The sequence below is a fragment of the Talaromyces proteolyticus genome, assembly GCF_021365285.1.
Source record: "Talaromyces proteolyticus strain PMI_201 chromosome Unknown BGW36scaffold_3, whole genome shotgun sequence".
Taxonomy (NCBI): domain Eukaryota; kingdom Fungi; phylum Ascomycota; class Eurotiomycetes; order Eurotiales; family Trichocomaceae; genus Talaromyces; species Talaromyces proteolyticus.
The window spans coordinates 1,548,807-1,566,752 of record NW_025764279.1 but is presented as its reverse complement, the minus strand read 5'-3'; the positions used below and the strand labels follow the sequence as shown (position 1 = coordinate 1,566,752).

Genomic DNA, 17,946 nt, shown 5'->3' with positions numbered 1-17,946 from the left:
TGATCTGAAACGGATTGGTGACACAGTCCTATCCCATCATTCGACAAATAGTCTCCTAGGCTATCAGGATAATAGATCCGCTTGGACCAACCACATCGTTCGAAGAGAAACGCTTGCTTGCCTCTATGTTCGCAGTCTCATTTTTCAGTCAAACCGCTTATCTAAGCATTTCTCGGCCCGGGGGACAGATATTCCAGCATTTTTTCTCCTGAGCATTCCAGGGCGTCGGAGCTGACGAATGATATTGCTGAGAAGAAAGTATTCACTGTGGAGATGTCGTTTGTGGTGAAGAACTCCCACAATAATGACAGTTCGTGTCGCCCGAGGATCACGGCTGATCAGTCATACGAACCCAAAGAGTATCAGCCTCAAGATCAAACTGGTCCACTACAGAGCCCTATCCTTAACTCCATGACGCTTACATCTCTGATGATGCTGCTCCGATTGCTATGGGGATTCTAGAAGCGCTGGCCAGTCAAGTCTTTTGGCCTAGGAACCAGAGTTCCACCCTTTTTGGTTCATGGCTCCAACGCCTCTTTCTTTGTACATTGATTTCTATCATTGGCTTGCAATGGAATTTAGGGCCCCGCATTGCAAGTTTCGACATGGTTGGTGTCTGCTTCTGGCTTAGTGGATTGGAACATTCTTCCCAGTGGCTTATCGGATGGCCTATTAAGTTCTACTCGACAATTGGAATGTCAGCCACCCAAGTCGTTCTATGACAGGCAAAGATTGCCAATTTTCAACCTATAGCCGTTATCCTGGCCCATATCCCAGCCCTAGCCTGCCCTGCAGCCGACATTCCTTGAGTCTTTCTTTAGATCGTCTGGAATGTCATGTCAAAAATCGAAGGCTGGTGGAGGATGCAAGATGTCATTCAAATATCGCCGTGCATCTGTTTGTTTGCTTTGCTTTCTTTGCATCATTTCATCAGTTGTCAAACAAAACATACTGTTTGCTTTAATTGTCTACTTTGCTTTTGCGCTTGGCGGATATCCAGAAGATCGATTTGAGCTAATAGCCTTTTGGACGCGCCGATCCTCGTGCCCTACAGGGATTCCTTGACAGGGCATTACTCTCCCTCTAATCCAATCGTTGTACACGTCAACGACCACAACGGCCTCTTCCTAGTCATTTGATACTAGCCGCAAGCGGAAAACAAAGCTCAACACGAGTCATCATGTTCGCCGCACCATTTGACCATTCGTTCAACGACCTATTTAACCAATACGTCAATCTGGACCCTTCTACTAGTGGTGACGGTAACAAAGACGTCGCATTTACTGGAGACCTAGACCAGTTCTTCCCCGTTGGCTCGCTGTCCAGTGACTGTGGCAACATTTCACCGGGTGGCTCCCGACAGTTCCTACAATCGCCGTCACAGACTTGGCGCAAGGACGCATGGTACCTACAGCAAGACTCGGTCACTGGTGATTTGCCGTTGCATCGAACCAGAGCTTGTCCTGACACCATCCATCCTTCCGATGCCTCTAATCTTGGTGGTGGAAATCTTGAAGAATCCTCGCCCCCCGACCCTCTAGGTCTACTCTCTACATCACCATCCACTCCCCCGACTACACCTAGGCGCAAGTTACATTCCAAAAGTGCCCCAATCACCCCTAAAAACATTCGTCGACGGGAGACTAGCGTTAACGGTACTCTGCTTCGCAAGCAAAGCTTTTCTCCCAGCCTTACGCGCTCAGTGCATGTACAGAAATCTAAGATGGCATACCCCGAGGCCTGGACTCCACGAGTACAGCGCTATAATAATCACTTTCGAGTGACTGAAGACCGTCTTCCATTGTCGCCTCCTCCATCAGATATTCTCGTGCAAAACGAGCATTTGCGCCGGGACAGTGGTGTCCATCTCAGTTCGAGTGCAGAGAATTTGCTAGCAGATGCAGCTGAGATGGCTTCGCAGTATGGTTCCAGTCTCTACACGGCCAAGCAGCAGCAGAACGCGTATTTAAATCACAACAATGCAACCCCTCCTTCATCAGATGACATCTTTCAAACTCCGCCTTCATCCGAGCAACAACAAATACACGCGTGGCATGCAGACGCCCTTGCGTCTAGCCTCCAGTTTACGCCAGACATGAATGGCCATGATGGCCAGTGGTGGTCCTCACCCTTACCAACCAGAGTATCTCAAGCTCAGAACCAACATGCCTATCTCGTTTCGCCACTTCCCCAGAAAGCCGCCGTTAACCACACCGTACAACAGCAGCATGATCTACTTCAAGGGGGTCTCATGATTGACTTCAACTCGTCATTCGATCTTGGTGCACACCATGATGCGTTCTCAGCCACACCAGTCGTGCATTCCACAAACGCTCCGCACATTCCAACACAACACCCGTCTAGCTTCTCGCACAACCCATACATAGCCATGACTCAACAGCAGGCTCTAGGCCAGCAATCGCGCTCTCCATCAATGTCTCCCACCAATCATACTTCTCCCAAGTCCCGAGCTGCGGCCAAGAGCAACCAACATCGCCGCACTCATAGCAGAAAACTGTCTTCGAACTCCACATCTGCCCCCAAGCCAGCGACTAAGTTGAGCACATCACCCAAGGGTAATTTGTCAAAATCAACGCCAAACGTATCGTTCGTGAACTTCACAGCTCATGACAGCAAAAAGATACTGACCGGTGTTGCGCCAAGTGGCAGTTCTAAAACTAAGGCTCGCCGGGAACAAGAAGCCCGCGAAAGGCGCCGAAAGCTCAGTGAAGCCGCATTGATGGCGGTTCGCAATGCTGGAGGCGATGTGGAAGCATTGGAAGCAGTACTATGTTGAAATTTGAATTTTATTTGATTTAATATCTATTAATACCGGTTTTTCTATTCTGGCGATTCTTTCCAGTATACCACTTGTTTTGTTTACTATTTGGGGTCCCGTCTCTCGTTGGGAAAATATCACTTCCACCACCTGTATATCTAGATATATTGCATATGTGTTATTAGCATTGAGATATCATTGACCTGTTTTGCAATCTATTTCAGGATTAGATTTAATCCGCTCACTCCTTCCAACCTGACGATCAGTTTCAAAATATAGGATACCCCGTAAAGTGAAACGAATTGACTTAAAAACGTTAAACAAAGAGTAGAAAACTAATATTAGAAACAGAGTGGGTTGAAATACGTGCTGAAGAAGAAACAAAACCGCCGGAAACGGAAGGGACAAAGCAAGACCCGGGTGAGTGAGTACCTTGAATTCATTGGCTTATTGAATCCATCAAAATGTTTACCTTGTACTACCTGGCTTGAAAGAATATGAGGATTGAATAATATGATTAATATTATGATGCTATCTAGGAAGCTGCGAAGGCGTTTCGTGCCTTCGCTAAGGGGAAAGTGAAGCCTGAGGCATCTCAATACCCTCGAAGGCATCCTAGAGGCGGTACAATCAAAGTTATATAAATCTAATAAATTTGGTTTTGAATATGAATTTTTGGTATTTTTGAATGCGAACGTCAGGCCAGTATTTATACCATTAATATTTTATTGTAAATACTTTCTAATATCGATGTGTCCCTAATTGAGGATCTTTATCAAAATATTTAATCATGGATAATATATACATGTATTTTAGATCAATTAATATATATTAAAAACTTTTTGAAGTATTGAAAAAAGAGGTCGTAAGGAGCTTTGTTATAAAATTGAATATTTAAGATATTATGGAGGTCTCATTTAACTCGTTGGGAATTTAAGTTTAAATTCCAAGGCGCTATAACCTTGCGGATTCAATTTAAATAATTTAAAAACGCTAGGAGGCCCCTAGATCGGATAAATGATTTAGGCAACTATAATCTGAAAGAAGATTCTAACAAGATTCACGTACTATCTTATTAAAATAACTTAAGACGTTGTGCTCTCAGTGTTCTTTTCTCCCTCCAGCTTCTCTAGCGCCTCTCGTCTACCAGTACTATTGGGGTCCAGATATGGTCTTTCACCCAGACTGACAGCACGCTGACCAGTGCGTGGGCCGAGTCCCTCGTAGTCATAGGTAGCAGTGTGATAAACACTCCGGTTATCCCAGATAGCTATTTCCGGTCATTATTAGCTCCGTTTCACAACATGTATCAGACGTGACAAACTCACCAAGGTCATTGGGGGACTGCCAGCGATGTCTAACTTGCAAGTCATGGTTCTCAACAACAAGTTGGACAAACCATTGCAGCAGATGCTGGCTTTCAGCCTCCGATAAACCATTAATCTGCTTCGCGTGGTGGCCCAAGGCGAAAATACTTTTCCACCCGGTGACTGGATTAGTGCGAACAACGGGGTGAACAGCGGTGAGACTGTCGCCGACATTCTCGGGACTGCCACGAGGCGCAGTGTAGAGCTGGAACTCATTTTCTTGGGCGCTCTGGTTGAATAAAGGTTGGGCGTATGTGGCTGTCAGGGATTCAAGGAATTTTTGGTATGGTTTGGAAATGCGATCATATACGTCATACCCAGAGGCCCAGAGGGTGTCTATATTGCTGTTTAGGTACACATCTCATTTAGACGTAAAGGGAGCACTCACCTCCACCTGTTTTTGGAAGTTCAGTGAGACGCAGAATAGCATAGTCGCTAGGAACAGGCTCAAAGGTGATATCGCTGTGCCAGCCCTCCTTGGAGCTCTGCTTAGTCGTATACAGCCTGCTCTTGTACAACTTCTTGGCCTGTTCCGAGCTTATCACACTGATTTCGTCGTCCTTTCCACCTAACGCACGGCCAGAGTTGCTGACAGGGTGGATGTGCAAGCCAGAAGTCGCAGGTTTTCCGGCCAGTTTCCCAAGACGGTCGGCCAGCTCCTTTTGCAGGTCATTGTCGAGATCATCTTGCTTACGGAAGAAGACGACGCCTCGTTGGGAAACTATATAATGTGATTCGTCGTTAACACGTGTTTTGGCTAGACTTTCCAATTACCGCAAGAAGGGACATCGGGGTAGCGTACTGGTAATAGCCAAGTCGCGCAAAAGCTCATCTGAATTGGGTGCACGAAGCCATTCCTTAAGATTCGCAGTAGGGAACTCTTTCCCAATCACCGGAGTAACATCGAAAGACTCGTATTGGTCCAATACACCCTTGAGTTGGAGTGGCTCTATTTGGAGAGTCGGGGTGGCGGCTAGCTTTAGGGCTTGCACGCCTTGAGCGGCGGTGTCGGTAACGACGTCGAGCGAGGGAGCCATGGATGAGATTGTGATGTGAATTAGAATATGATTATATTGATTATATGATTGTTTGCGGTTTGTTCTTGAGATTGATAAGTTTTCAGTAAATTCTGTAGCAGCTGGGAACCATCTACACTTAAATAGAGTAGCCAGATTGGTATTCGCAGCTATGCCTGCCTGAGCATCGAAGCATGTGGCATTCGCAATCCTGTTGTAGATGACGATATCAAGTAATCAAACCCTAAAAGCTATTTCACTGGCTACCAAGAAATGGTGAGAATGTCAGGAGCGGTACAACAGACAACTACCCCGCGCCGAAGATAACATAAAGCATAGTACCTATTTCGTCCAATTGGAAGGACGATCAACCGCTGAACAGAGCTCTAGTAGAGCTAAGCCTGGAAGCTGTGACAACATTTAGTCGAATAATGGTGAAATCGAGCAATCGCTTTGATGCTGATGCACTGCCGAGTTATCCGCTGATACGAGACGGTTTGAAGTATATGAGTAGCTAGACCCTGATCTTCAGGCATCAGGAGTGGTACCTTGTAATGCATTAAGTTTGGACGTTGACTTGACTGAGCGACGACTACAAGGCATCGAATGATGAGAATAGTGACACCAATAGATCAGGAGGTAGTCTTTGGTTGTGAACATTCCTCTGTTCAAATACAATTTATAATCCCAATAGTAATGATAATGATAAGCGTAAAGAAATAGAATCATCCAAGGTGAAAGTCTCCCCGCGCTGTCGGCGCCAATCTTGAATGACGACTGCAGGCCGGTTAGGGTTACGCAATCCTCCGCGCGCATCACTTCATCACGGCCCAACTAAATAGTTCTAGGCTGCCAAGCAGGAATATAGTACGGCAGATTTATACGTAACTTATATATCAGTAAATTGAGTTGCGCTATCTAATAACATCATCTGGTGACGGGAATAGGAGTTTGAATATGAATTATTCATTACATGTATCTAACATTAGCTCATTACTTCTTTCAAATACGGCCGGGATTCGAGTCGCATGATCTGTGCGGCATTATTAATACAAAATTCGTCACTTAACGCCTTCTAGTGTACATTATGACCACCTCAGTGAGCCCCGTGAGAGGCTTTTTGGATAGTATGTTCAAAGAGGTTTGCAGGCACGCAGGCCCTGTATGGCAACTATAAACTCAGTAACTCTGGATCGAAATATGGAAAGCATATCGCAGAACGACAACAAATGATTTGGAAAATGATATATGCAGCTTTCTAGAGAGTTATTCCGCTCTGGACTATCGCTTGACGGCGTCTGGCGTCCATGCCTCTGGTTGCCAGGTCTCGCCGGGCCCAGTAGGAACTTTCGCCCATGGACCCTTTTCCTTTTCTTTCGTCAGTTTCTCCTGTGTTGGCGTTTCACTCCGAATATTGTTATCGTCCGCTGGTTGCACATTTCGATCACGACGCTGTGGCTCTGTAGCACGTGTCGCCGGGTCACGGGTTCCGGTGGCAGGCCTTGTCGACTGAGTTTGTGGCTTATCAAGAAAAGAGGGCTTCGCAGCCCATCTTTCGTCTGCAATTTGCGCAAGCTTTTGATCTGCGCTTGTCGAATCACGTCTCTCCGTTGTTCCTCAATACTCGGGGGCCCATTTCGGACATATCGAAGCCACTGGTGCCATTGTGCTAGGTCACTGTAAGCTTGGGAAATATATAAGACCGTGGGGTAAGGCTTCGCACGTGATATTTTCACGTCTCCTAGATGAGCATTCTTGTTGTATCTGACGATGCGCCGTAATCGGTTCGCGTTTAATGCATCCTTGAATTCCCAGAACGTATTACCATACAAATCCTGGCCTTGCAAACAAACTGTCAGCGAATTCATTCATAACTCAGAAGTAATCGATCCCGACCGACTACCCACGACCTCCTCCACGGAAGCTTCAAGGCTTTCCACCTGAACCATAAGCTGTTTATTGGACTCATTGCGCCGGCATTTTCCGGACAGACGGTTCGACGATTGAGTGGGTTGGTGCCGTGCTGAGGCTATATGGTATCAAAAAGCTCCCCCGGGTGCCATTTGCACTTCCTTGCTCAATAATTAATCCTGGCGTGCGACGTTGAAGTAAAATCGATAGTAGGAACGGCACCGTGGCTAACGAGGATGAATTATTTTAGGCGCGGCACAACGTCATTGCGTCGCTTATATAATGTTCCTTCCCAACTAACGTATTCCACAAGCACCCTGCGCACACAAGCACCCTGCGCACCCCACCAAATTTCTTAACTTTCTTAATTCACCACTCGCTTCAAAATATTATTTATATCCTAAAATGCCTAAAACATATATAAAAAAAGGCCCTAAGTACAAAAAAAGACTTCTACTTGCTATAGATACGTTAAAAAATCAAAAAATTATGAGTATTCGCAAAGCAGCACATCTTTATAAAGTGGCAGAGTTAACGCTTTATAGTCACCTTAACGATCATATTAAGATCTCAGTAACAGACTTAAAATATCAAAAATTAATCTCTACTGAGGAGGAATCATTTTGTATATAGATATTTTTAATAGAATTGTGTGAATGCTTTATCTAACCTTAAATACTTCAAGTTATAGCTAATATTTTATTTTTAAAATAAGAAAATATAACTACACTAATTATTATCAATATAAATTAAATAAGTAACTTTTTAAAACATTAATCTGATTTTAAAACATAATTTACACATTAATTGACATATTCTTATATTAAATACAAAGATCCAAAGCTTATAAAGCAAATATTTTACTAATTTATAGCATATTTAAAGTGAGTATAATATTATAAATAAAGATATTTATAACTTTAATAAGACTAGATTTACTTTAGAGATTATTGCTATAATAAAAGTTATATATAGCCATAATCAATTAAATAAACCAAGCCTTATTCAATTTAAAAATTATGAATAGGTTACTATAGTAGAGTATATAAATACTTAAAGCTTTATTTTATCTCTATTAATTATATTCAAATCCAGTATTAAGCAGACTGATTAGTATATGTATCTAGATTTATCACTAGATTAATTAATAACACAATCATTAAATGGCTAGATATTAGATAAAATTGACTTACTTTAACTTCAAAATATATTTAATAAATTAATAAAGTCTTATACAGTTAGAAGATATTAATTATTAATATTAAATAATCATAGCAGCTATTTAACATCTAAATAGGATCAATATTATTATAATAATAATATTATCTCTGTATGTATGCCTCCACATTCTTTATATTTATTACAATTACTTAATATGGATATTTTTACTATTTTTAAGTGCCGTTTTGGATATACTGTTAAGGATTGGATATATTATGATATTAATTATATTAATAAATATGATTTTCTTATTATACTACTAGTAATACGCGCAAAGATCTATTCTATAAGAAATATTATGAATAGCTTCTTTTATACAAACATTTTATCTAGGCTGTCATTTGGTTCGGTTCTGGTCCTGAGTTTCTGGACCAAACCCAAAAGTGGGTCGGTTCGGTTTGGTCTTTAATATTGGAACCAGAACTGAAAACTGAACGGTTCTGGCTCTCCAAACCGAAACTGAACCACGCTAAAAAAGAATTACTAATTATGGTTAGATCGGTGCGAGTCTGGTCCGGTTTTCATTTAGATAACTGAACCGTATCAAAGAATTTTTAACTATAGTTAGATTTTATCCTTAAAAATATATTAAAATCTTTCTAAATTTTAGTGAATTTAATAGATAAATAATATAAAAATTAGAATTAATTATTTAAATTATAATTTTCTATCTAATTATTGAAATATACTCAAAAAATAGATAGATAATAATGAATACTAATTATACTATAGAATGGGTACAGAAATATATATTTTTTTCTTTAATAAAGAGATTGGCCGTACAATATAATCTAAAAAATATAAATAAAAAATAGAAAAGATATTATTACCATCCGAATAATTCTTAGATTATAATCTAAATATTAAGAATTTATTATAATATTTATAAAAATATCTAAAATAAAATCCTAATTTAAAAAATAAGAATTCAATTCATGACAAGCTGTTTCAGAAATGATTATATAATCAATAATAATTATAAAGAATTAGGGTTAGCCCTAAATGTTTTAGTATTATTAATGGAAATCCACTAGTATTCAGATATTCAGATAAAACCAAACCGAAAACCTAAACCGAACCAGACCTAAATGGGTCCCAAAAAACCATATGATCCTGGACTTGGTGAACCGAACCACATCGGTTCACTGTATATAGGACCAGAACCGGACCATTCGGGTTTCAGATCGGTTTTGGTTCGGTTCGAACCGAACCAAATGACAGCCTAATTTTATCATTCAATCCTAAATCTATTCTATCTTAATTAAAAATTATTATTAGAATCTCTACTCTAAAAACCATAAGATTAGACATCTTATTAATAAATAATACTTTACTTATAATACCTTATAATATTTAGAGTTTACAGCATCAAGCTAAATTAATAAAATGATTTTTAAAGTAATATATTATAAGCCCTCCTTTATCTACAAATTAAACTTTTAATTAGTTAATAAAAAGATACTCATTAGTAATATACTCTGTAGCAATTTTAATAAAAGAAAACTATAATCTATAAGCTATAAATAAATATAAAGTTAAGAAAAGAAAACGTTGATTAAAACCACTTTATAATAAGGATATTTTGACAATTATTAAAAACTAGAAGCTTACTACAGCATTTCTAGAAGTCAATTTATTTAATAAAACAATTAATCAAGCTAGGGCTTTTTAGTCTTATAAGTGTGTATTATCTAAATATATAAATTACAGATAAATAGAGCATAATTGTATATTATGTAAGAATAATTCTATATAGAAATATAAGCGATTTTTTAGTGTTGAGTAGAAATCTGAAATGCTTCAAATTGTGTGAAGTGGTGGGGTGCGCAGGGTGCTTGTGTGCGCAGGGTGCTTGTGGAATACGTTAAGTTAATGCATTGTCTAGTGTTAGAAACACCACTGCAATTCTTCATCCTGACAACATTTGATGATATTCCATTAAAGAATGCTAGCGCATGTGGCTATATATTGGACACTATACAGTACATAAGATTCGCTGGTCGACGATCGAAATATTAATATCAGCTCATCTCAAGCAGACTTCTTTTCCTCTGCGACCCGCTTTTGATGTTCTTCAGCCAGCTTCTTGGCGAACGGTTTCAGATTCATGAAATTTTGTCCTTTATTTCTATCATCAGCAAATTTCACAACTGCTATGGACGTGTTGTGTCTAGGAAACACTTACAAGCGTCCATTGTAGGAGAATCCACATCGCGAAGCGCGCCATGCCAACACCACCCCGACCCAGTACTTGCCTATTATTCCCTTGTCTACCTAATGCACAATATCATGAACATAGCTTTCGGGCCTCATACCGAACTAGACTTAGTCTGTTTGTTCTTCAATGATGTTCTTGATTCCTGAATAGTAGGAGTTTTCAGGCAGCGTCAGGAGTGGAACATTAGCCAAGAATTTCATCTGAACACCACCCGTGATGAGAGTCAGGACGCGCACGCCGAGTGGTGCCATCTCCAGACACCAGACCTCAACTGCCTGGATCAGAGCTGCCTTGGTCCCGTTGTAGACGCCTGATTACATACACACATTAGCCTAAGGCTTTTGTTTCGCCAGATTTGAGACGGTTTCTTTGCATCCCGTACTGCAAAATGATACCGGTGTACGGCTACCGACAGATGCATTGGTGACGATACAGCCCCGGGCCTTGACCAGCATGTGAATGAACGCCTGGGTCAAGTCAAGAACACCGAAGTAGTTGGCGTCGAATAACTTTTTGGCTTCGGCAATGGAAGTATCCATGGCGGGTTTGGTCAGTCCGAGGCCGGCGCTGTTGATTAAAACGTCGAGCTTCCCATCGGGTTGGCTACGAACTGTTTTTGCGACGGCGGCGATAGGCTCAGAAGACACGACGTCGAGTGCGAGCACGGTGATATTGGGTGCCACATGCATTGCCTGTGGAATCTTGGATGGCGAGCGTGCTGTCGCAAAGACAGGGTAACATTTATTGCTGAAGGCTAAGGCGAGGGCGGCGCCAACTCCACCAGCATAGCAGCCCGTAACGAGGCAACTTTTGCGAGTAATGGTCATTTTCAGGGAGCTTTTCTCGCCGAGACAAAGATTGAAGCCCAGACACAACACGGAGAAGGAAGATAAATGGGCTTTATATATGATTTCGCCATCATCTCGTTCAAGGAATTCCTTCTACATGTGGCTGGTGCAGTGTATAGTCAAATGTATATAATGGGATAATATTTGTTTTCTTAGGACATCGCACTAATAAACATAAGCTATATCTTAATAGACGACATTAACTGATAGGTCGCATGTGGGTTGTGAGTTGAAGCTTCAGTAATTTCAATGGTATCACCAGCTGATCAATTTAATGGCCCGATGATGCCTTAACTGGTCAATAATATTGTTATTTTTCGCAAAGTAGGTGATTTCATTGTAGATGCGTGAGGAAGTGCTCAGCCACAAAAGTTATTAATATTATTTTAGGCGCGGCAAAACGTCATCGGGCAGATCGGCCAATGGCTTCCCCAATTCCGCAACCACAACACTCACACCCCTTTCCTCCAGATATGCTACCTTCTCTTTCTTCTACGCTACGTTCTCTGAATATACACCGATAAAAATACTGCACATCGATTGCGACTTAACCCATCCAGGGACCATTCCTTCGTCTACCAGATCGCGACGGGGACTCACCTACACAGCCCCGCGATCGCATTGGGCTGACGCCTACTTCCCGACATCCGCGCAAACCGTAAAGCTTACTCAATTGCCATTCCATCTCGCATACATACTCTTCAAGTCAAAGGTAGCCCGAGCTGTCTGGGCATAAAAAATGGCTTCGGTTACGAGTTTAGACAAGGACCTGCGCAATATGCGCCTGTCCAAATACACCCCGCAAGCTGCAAATGAAGTGCGAGATTGGATCGAAGAAACCCTCCACCAGAATCTATCACCCGGGGATCTACTCGATGCACTGAGAGATGGTGTTGCGCTGTGCAGGTAGACCTTCCATTATCCCGAGAGTCTACTGGAAATAATAGAGGCTGATTTCTTATAGACTAATTAACCTCGCTGTTTCCCCCGGGGTCAAATATAAAGAATCTTCGATGCCTTTCGTACAAATGGAGAATATATCGCACTTCCTCCGTGCTTGTCAAACTGCACCGTTGAGCTTACCTCCACATGATGTCTTTCTGACCGTTGATCTCTACGAGCGCAAGGATCCGGCCCAAGTCCTACAGTGCTTAGGTGCCTTTAGTCGGCGCGCCAATGCTCTTCAACCAAGCAAATTTCCTCGCTCAATAGGGGGTGTCAAGAGCAGAGGTGGCGTTTTGAGCCCACAAGGCACTGGTTCTAATTTTGGGGCAGGCGCAAGACCTCGCGGTGCTAGCAATGTGAGCCAGAGTAGTTCTACTACGTTTAACCCAATTGCTAGAAATACGACCCCAGGCCGAGTCAGTCCCACCAAAACCGGACCATCTCCTGGCTCTCCTCCGCCGGCCGTTAGCAGTTGGAGCAAGAAGACCGATGAAGGAACCACAGCTCCAGCCTGGAACATCCATCAATACGGGTATATGGGCGGAGCAAGTCAGGGTAACCAGGGGGTCGCTTTTGGTGCCAGGCGGCAAATCACGAGTTCAGGCCCTACTGTTCCAAGTCTCGCGGAGAAGGAAAAACGACGACGCGAAGCAGAGATGGAGGCAGAACGACAGCAACAGGAAGAAGAGCTGCGACGGCAACATGAAGAACAGCGCGCTAAAGAAGAGGAAGAACGTCGTTGGGCAGAAGAAACTGCACGTTTGAGAGAGAAAGAACGCCAGGAGATAGAAGATGAAAAGATAAGATGGGCTGAGGAACAGAGAAAGTGGGAGGAAGACGAGCAGCGTCGTCTCCAAGAAGAGAAAGCCACTGAGGAGCGATTGGAAATGGAACGACAACGTAAACGGGGCAACAGTGATACCCGCCTGAATGGTCAATTCCTCAGTCAATATCAAGCAATGCAAAAGAGTCCTCAACCGGAAGAGCAATCGGCAGAATCGCAGCGTATCAAGGAACTTGAGAAGCAGCTTGAATTGGCCAAACAACGTGAGCTTCATTATGAGCAAGAACGAGAAGATCTCCGAGCGAAAGCGGCGGCTGAGAAAGCTCGTTCACGAAGTCGAAGCCGACCTCGTCTTGTTCAACCTAGCTACGATCTGACTTCTCAAGAGGAAGAACGCAAGCTCCTTCGATCGGAGTGGAGCAAACAGCCGAGCAACACTGCCAAAGTACCCGAACAAGACGAAACTCCTCCACGATTGCCCTCCCGTCCACTACCTGAACCAAATGCACCGGCCCTTCCGGCTCGACCGCTTCCTGATCCTTCATCATACAGCAGTAAAGAGAACCGGGCAGATCGGTTCCTTGCATCCAACCCAGCTCCTGTGCAATCCAGACCAGTTACCCACCGACCACAAGACTACTCTACAACTGCCGAAGTGGACGCTGAAAACAATCGCCGCGCGGCAGCACAAGAAAAGACCCGCGCTGGCGGGTGGGCTTCTAAGTCCCTTCTCGAACGGGAGATGGAGCGCGAGCGTGAACGCCAACGAGAATGGGAAGATAAACAAAAAGAGACCGCCGATGCCGCTAAGCGCGGCGTAGGGGTTGGCATCAACACGCAGCCAGGCCAAGGCGCATGGGACGTGCATCAGTATGGTTATCTTGGAGGTGACAGCCAGAACCGAGGTGGGCCCGGTTTGGGTGTGGGAGGAGCTCGACGACAGATCATCGGGCCCCGACCTCCGCCATAGATAGGGTGATTGATTGTTTTCTCATTTATTTAACCTCAGGTTTATGCAATTCCTTTATGAATATCCTTCACATATGCCCTTTTAGATAGCTTCAAGACATTGTATGAGCAAATATGCTGGCAGTATATTTCTTGTGATATCTTCATCCTTTACAGAGTAAGCTGAATACATGTAATAGCACGTAAAACTGGAAATTACTTCATTTGATGGCCTTCAACATTCCACGTCATCGTAGGCCCATCAATGAAGCTGAACCATTCAAAGTTCCCTGAAATTTCAAAATTAAGTTTAATAAACTGAATATACTACTTAGAATTCACGCATTTAGACATTTTCTAGGGGTGATATCAGTAAACACAACGGTGGGTATCATGAAAATAAGAAATCGTGTGGAAAAAGTAGTTATTCCTCCTGATCCGATTAGTCCTCCTTGGGAAGGATATCATGGACCAAATAAAGTAGTCGATCCGCGCTCTCGATGAGCCAGGACCGCTCGATAGTCTCCATCTTGCGACTGTTTTTATTGCGGCGAATCTCAGCCTCTGCCTTATCTAACCGTCTCTCGTTGCCTGTCGAAACAGCTTCTCTCAGTTCCGCCGTATTGCGGAGCCCGTCATGCTGGGCCAAAAGAAATATCAAGGATTCAAGGAGAATCGACATCTTCGCATTGTCTACTGCGGTGGAGTTGTTGGCAGCATACGGAAGGAAACACTCTTCGAGCTTTTTCTGATTGAGAAGAGACTCTTGAGACTGCGGCCCAGAGCTTTCACGTATACGCCAAAGTAAGATTTCGCATAATGTGCTATGTGCATCCGCTGATGACCATGGAAGAGCGGTCGGAGAGACAAAGGCCTGGAAAATCGGGAGTGGTAAATGTCGAATGTTCTCCACAAATAAATGATAAAGATCAGAAAGAGGCATAAAAGCTTTAGGCACGGCCGTCGAGGCTTGAACAAGTAGAATCAGCAAGCGTTTCCGAAGAGCAAGGGATTTGAAGCCCCCGTAGGTTGCCACGCCTCCATTTGAATATATATCGCTGACCAACTTGTCAGAACTCTCATCTTCAGTGGGCTTCGTCGCTCTGGTGCCTAGACGAGGACGCTTGGGTCGAGATCTTTCGGAATTTTCTTCTTGGCCCTCCGACGGGTCCTCATCGTCGGATAGGTAGTCGCCATATTCATCTTCATCAATATTGACTTCAGCCCTCTTTTTGGTGTTTACCTTCTTACTCTCTTTCGGAAGGTCTTTGAGTTCGTTGTTAAACACTTCACGAAACTCGGATAGTGAAGTCGCACTACCATTAGCAAATACAGCTCGTAGCACGCGGCGGTTTCGTCCGAGGCCCGCACTACCAGCCATCAGGTATTTGAGCAGCAAGCTTTCCTTCAACGCACGATCACGCCGTTTACTTGGTGTTACCGGTTGGGCTGTTGCCTGCTGAGCGTCGGCTGCATTTTCTCGCTGTTCCCAGTCGTCCTCTATAGCATAACACATGAACTCAAGCCATATCTGCCATCGTTCCCATCTTTTGGGATATAATACCGAGCAATTGAAGGCCCAGCCCACAGCCTGCCAGAAGTCTTCTGCCCGCGACCATAGCGAGCCTGCCTTGCTAAGGGTGAGATTTAATGGAATCTCGTCAACGTCATGCGTCGAGCCATTTGAGGCTGAATCTTCCCCGCGTCGCCGTCCGCCATGTCTTGATTGAGCGAAATGTGTGAATTCAAAGGCAACGTCGAATTTGGCTGACACTGGACCTACCAAATGAAGAGTCAACCGAAGCAGCTGGAGCGCTAGACTAGCTGCTTCCTGCTCTTCCTTTGATTTGGCACGGGTCGTGGTGGAGGGATGGACAAGGATGGTGGTTGCAAGCGCCAAGAGTTGGGGAGCTGGCACATAGGCCGGTGCATGTGCTGCAGTGCCGGAGGTCAGAATGTTGATTAAGAGGTTCAAAGCTTGGGAGTCTAGAAAGATGGAGTATTAGCTGTTATCGTTTGTTGTTGTTGGTGTTGGTCACGGAGTAGCCACCCACAAAGCTTTTCTTCAAAGTAGATGGCGCAGTGCTGGCGCAATTCAAACGGAATGGTCCGCGCGACTCGGTAGTTTGAATTGGGATCCTTGGCCGTGAGGGCCATGGCAGTGAGTCAGTGAGGCTACGGGCTGCCTGGACATTGTTCGACATCGAGTGAACAAGTGGAGGAATTTGGCGCGTGTCGAGAATGTTCGCGCTCCTCTTCTTATCGATAAGCACCAATAAACACCAAAGCGGCCTAGTGCGATGCAGGTGCGAACGTCAAGAAGTTAGGCTAAAAAAGGGCACAGGCACTACTAATATTATTATTAAATAATGGCCAGTGCTAGTTATCACATGCATGCTACATTCTTGTCGGCTCTTGTTCCCCCTGGTGGTGCCATGGTGATGCCATCAAAAACAAGAATCACCCGGTCTTTCTATGGCTTCGGGGGAGCCCCCGCCCCACACAGTCCCTAGGCTGCCATTAATCCGGCAATGTAAGTAATGGAAAAGAAGATGTCTCCGCTGTGATGCCTCAGATTGGAAGATTATATCGCTTCATGTTATTTTTCTATCGAGCCCTGCCACCCTGTAATCCAAACAATTTTTTGTATAGGCAATAGACAAGTTCTGTCCGCAGACGAGTAATGATCGGTAATGGGATTATAAAAGAGTGCGCATATTAAGATATAAGCAGGGGGGAGGAGTGAATGCCACATTGTGTGACTACGAGTCATCCGGCAGCTCCGAGAAGAGCCCTATCCGCATACGATGAGACTGGCATGAGTTAGTGTACCGTATGCGGGACAAAAGAAGCAAGAATAAGGGGTAGAGGAAGAGAGTAACTCACGATTGGTAACTTGGGTATAACAACGCCTAATGTTGCTAGGAAATTGATGAGGAAATAGGTCAAGTCGTAGTGTGTGTAGTGAGTGCTGAGCAGAAACAGAATGATAGGCACGCTGAGCAAGAATTTTTTTGAAGGGGTGTATTGATCGCCGTTGTCGATTTGTTCCCACATATTCAGGTTATCGTAGGCGCCAGCATTGAACTCAAAAGGAATCCCCCGCACCCAGTGGAACATGATAAAGGTGACGAACATATAGGTGATGTTGGTGAGCGTCCATGACGTCTCCTGAGATACGCCCGGAATGATATCGTAGAAGATTTTCAGCGCAGCTATCAGAACAAAATGGATCGTCCAAGCTCCTGTTATACGTTAGAATACGCCTCAATAACAATACTGTCTAGCAAGAACCTACCCTTGGCATTCACCCAGTTGGCATTGAGGTTCGGCAATGCTGCCTGGTCGCTCATCTGCTCATTTGACTCCGGGGGTTCCTGGTATATGATGCTGCTCGATCTCCTCCGCCTGCCGCCTTTTGCTTGGCTCATTGTCTTGGAATCGGGCGACGACCTGCCGGAGCCTCCGTCGACGTCCGGTGGAAAGGAGATAGTTCGGGGGATGAGTAAGGACGACAGTTTGGCGGTATTGACGGGGGTTCAGCGGGAGAGGAAGACAGGTATTGGGTACAATGAGTACCGAGATTATACAACAGGAAGCGAGGCTTCGATGATGTCCGCGCAGACTGACAGCTGAGTATCTACTGCGGCGTGAAGCACAGGACAGGGTTTCCGACGTCGGTGGAGCAGTGTCCGTGGGAGGCGCGAGGAGAGGTGGGTTAAAGAGAGTCAATGGGGGATAAGGGAATAGACAGTTGAGCGACTATATAGCAAGCGAGGAAGAAAAAAAGAAAGGAAAAATGGAGGGAAGTATCAAGGTCGCGGTTGGCGTGGTTGTGGTCAAACTTACGAAACAGCTGGCGACTGCGTGACAGTGCCCAGGCTAAGTAACACTGTGACAGTAATACTA

The 17,946-nt window shown here is 44.1% G+C and overlaps 7 protein-coding genes across 7 annotated transcripts; 3 read left to right on the top strand and 4 right to left on the bottom strand.

Moving 5' to 3' along the window:
* Window positions 1-1,180: 1,180 nt before the first annotated feature.
* BGW36DRAFT_356208 (developmental regulatory protein weta) lies at window positions 1,181-2,797 on the top strand (the record flags this gene model as incomplete). The annotated part of the gene is made up of 1 exon (XM_046213744.1): window positions 1,181-2,797. The coding sequence occupies one exon, from the start codon at window positions 1,181-1,183 to the stop codon at window positions 2,795-2,797; it is 1,617 nt and encodes a 538-aa protein (XP_046075442.1).
* Window positions 2,798-6,112: 3,315 nt separating this feature from the next.
* BGW36DRAFT_372132 (uncharacterized protein) lies at window positions 6,113-7,299 on the bottom strand. Its single transcript, XM_046215441.1, has 4 exons — window positions 7,059-7,299; window positions 6,886-7,002; window positions 6,764-6,831; window positions 6,113-6,737 (listed from the first exon to the last, which is right to left on the bottom strand). The coding sequence occupies exons 1-4, from the start codon at window positions 7,129-7,131 to the stop codon at window positions 6,444-6,446; spliced, it is 552 nt and encodes a 183-aa protein (XP_046075441.1). The 5' UTR covers window positions 7,132-7,299; the 3' UTR covers window positions 6,113-6,443.
* A 1,089-nt stretch (window positions 7,300-8,388) lies between these two features.
* On the top strand, window positions 8,389-8,739 carry BGW36DRAFT_445682 (uncharacterized protein). Its single transcript, XM_046221685.1, has one exon. It carries the CDS (start codon window positions 8,410-8,412, stop codon window positions 8,701-8,703), a length of 294 nt encoding a protein of 97 aa, XP_046075440.1. The 5' UTR covers window positions 8,389-8,409; the 3' UTR covers window positions 8,704-8,739.
* Window positions 8,740-10,619: 1,880 nt separating this feature from the next.
* On the bottom strand, window positions 10,620-11,693 carry BGW36DRAFT_336440 (uncharacterized protein; the record flags this gene model as incomplete). Its single annotated transcript, XM_046212966.1, has 2 exons — window positions 10,895-11,693; window positions 10,620-10,822 (listed from the first exon to the last, which is right to left on the bottom strand). The coding sequence occupies exons 1-2, from the start codon at window positions 11,337-11,339 to the stop codon at window positions 10,620-10,622; spliced, it is 648 nt and encodes a 215-aa protein (XP_046075439.1). The 5' UTR covers window positions 11,340-11,693.
* A 96-nt stretch (window positions 11,694-11,789) lies between these two features.
* Window positions 11,790-14,196, top strand: BGW36DRAFT_372125 (calponin homology domain protein). Its single transcript, XM_046215440.1, has 2 exons — window positions 11,790-12,266; window positions 12,325-14,196. Exons 1-2 carry the CDS (start codon window positions 12,100-12,102, stop codon window positions 14,057-14,059), a joined length of 1,902 nt encoding a protein of 633 aa, XP_046075438.1. The 5' UTR covers window positions 11,790-12,099; the 3' UTR covers window positions 14,060-14,196.
* A 283-nt stretch (window positions 14,197-14,479) lies between these two features.
* BGW36DRAFT_424351 (uncharacterized protein) lies at window positions 14,480-16,194 on the bottom strand (the record flags this gene model as incomplete). Its single annotated transcript, XM_046219949.1, has 2 exons — window positions 14,480-16,023; window positions 16,092-16,194. 2 exons carry the CDS (start codon window positions 16,192-16,194, stop codon window positions 14,480-14,482), a joined length of 1,647 nt encoding a protein of 548 aa, XP_046075437.1.
* A 605-nt stretch (window positions 16,195-16,799) lies between these two features.
* BGW36DRAFT_424350 (putative unfolded protein response protein Orm1) lies at window positions 16,800-17,468 on the bottom strand (the record flags this gene model as incomplete). The annotated part of the gene is made up of 3 exons (XM_046219948.1): window positions 16,800-16,850; window positions 16,924-17,282; window positions 17,336-17,468. 3 exons carry the CDS (start codon window positions 17,466-17,468, stop codon window positions 16,800-16,802), a joined length of 543 nt encoding a protein of 180 aa, XP_046075436.1.
* Window positions 17,469-17,946: the final 478 nt, after the last annotated feature.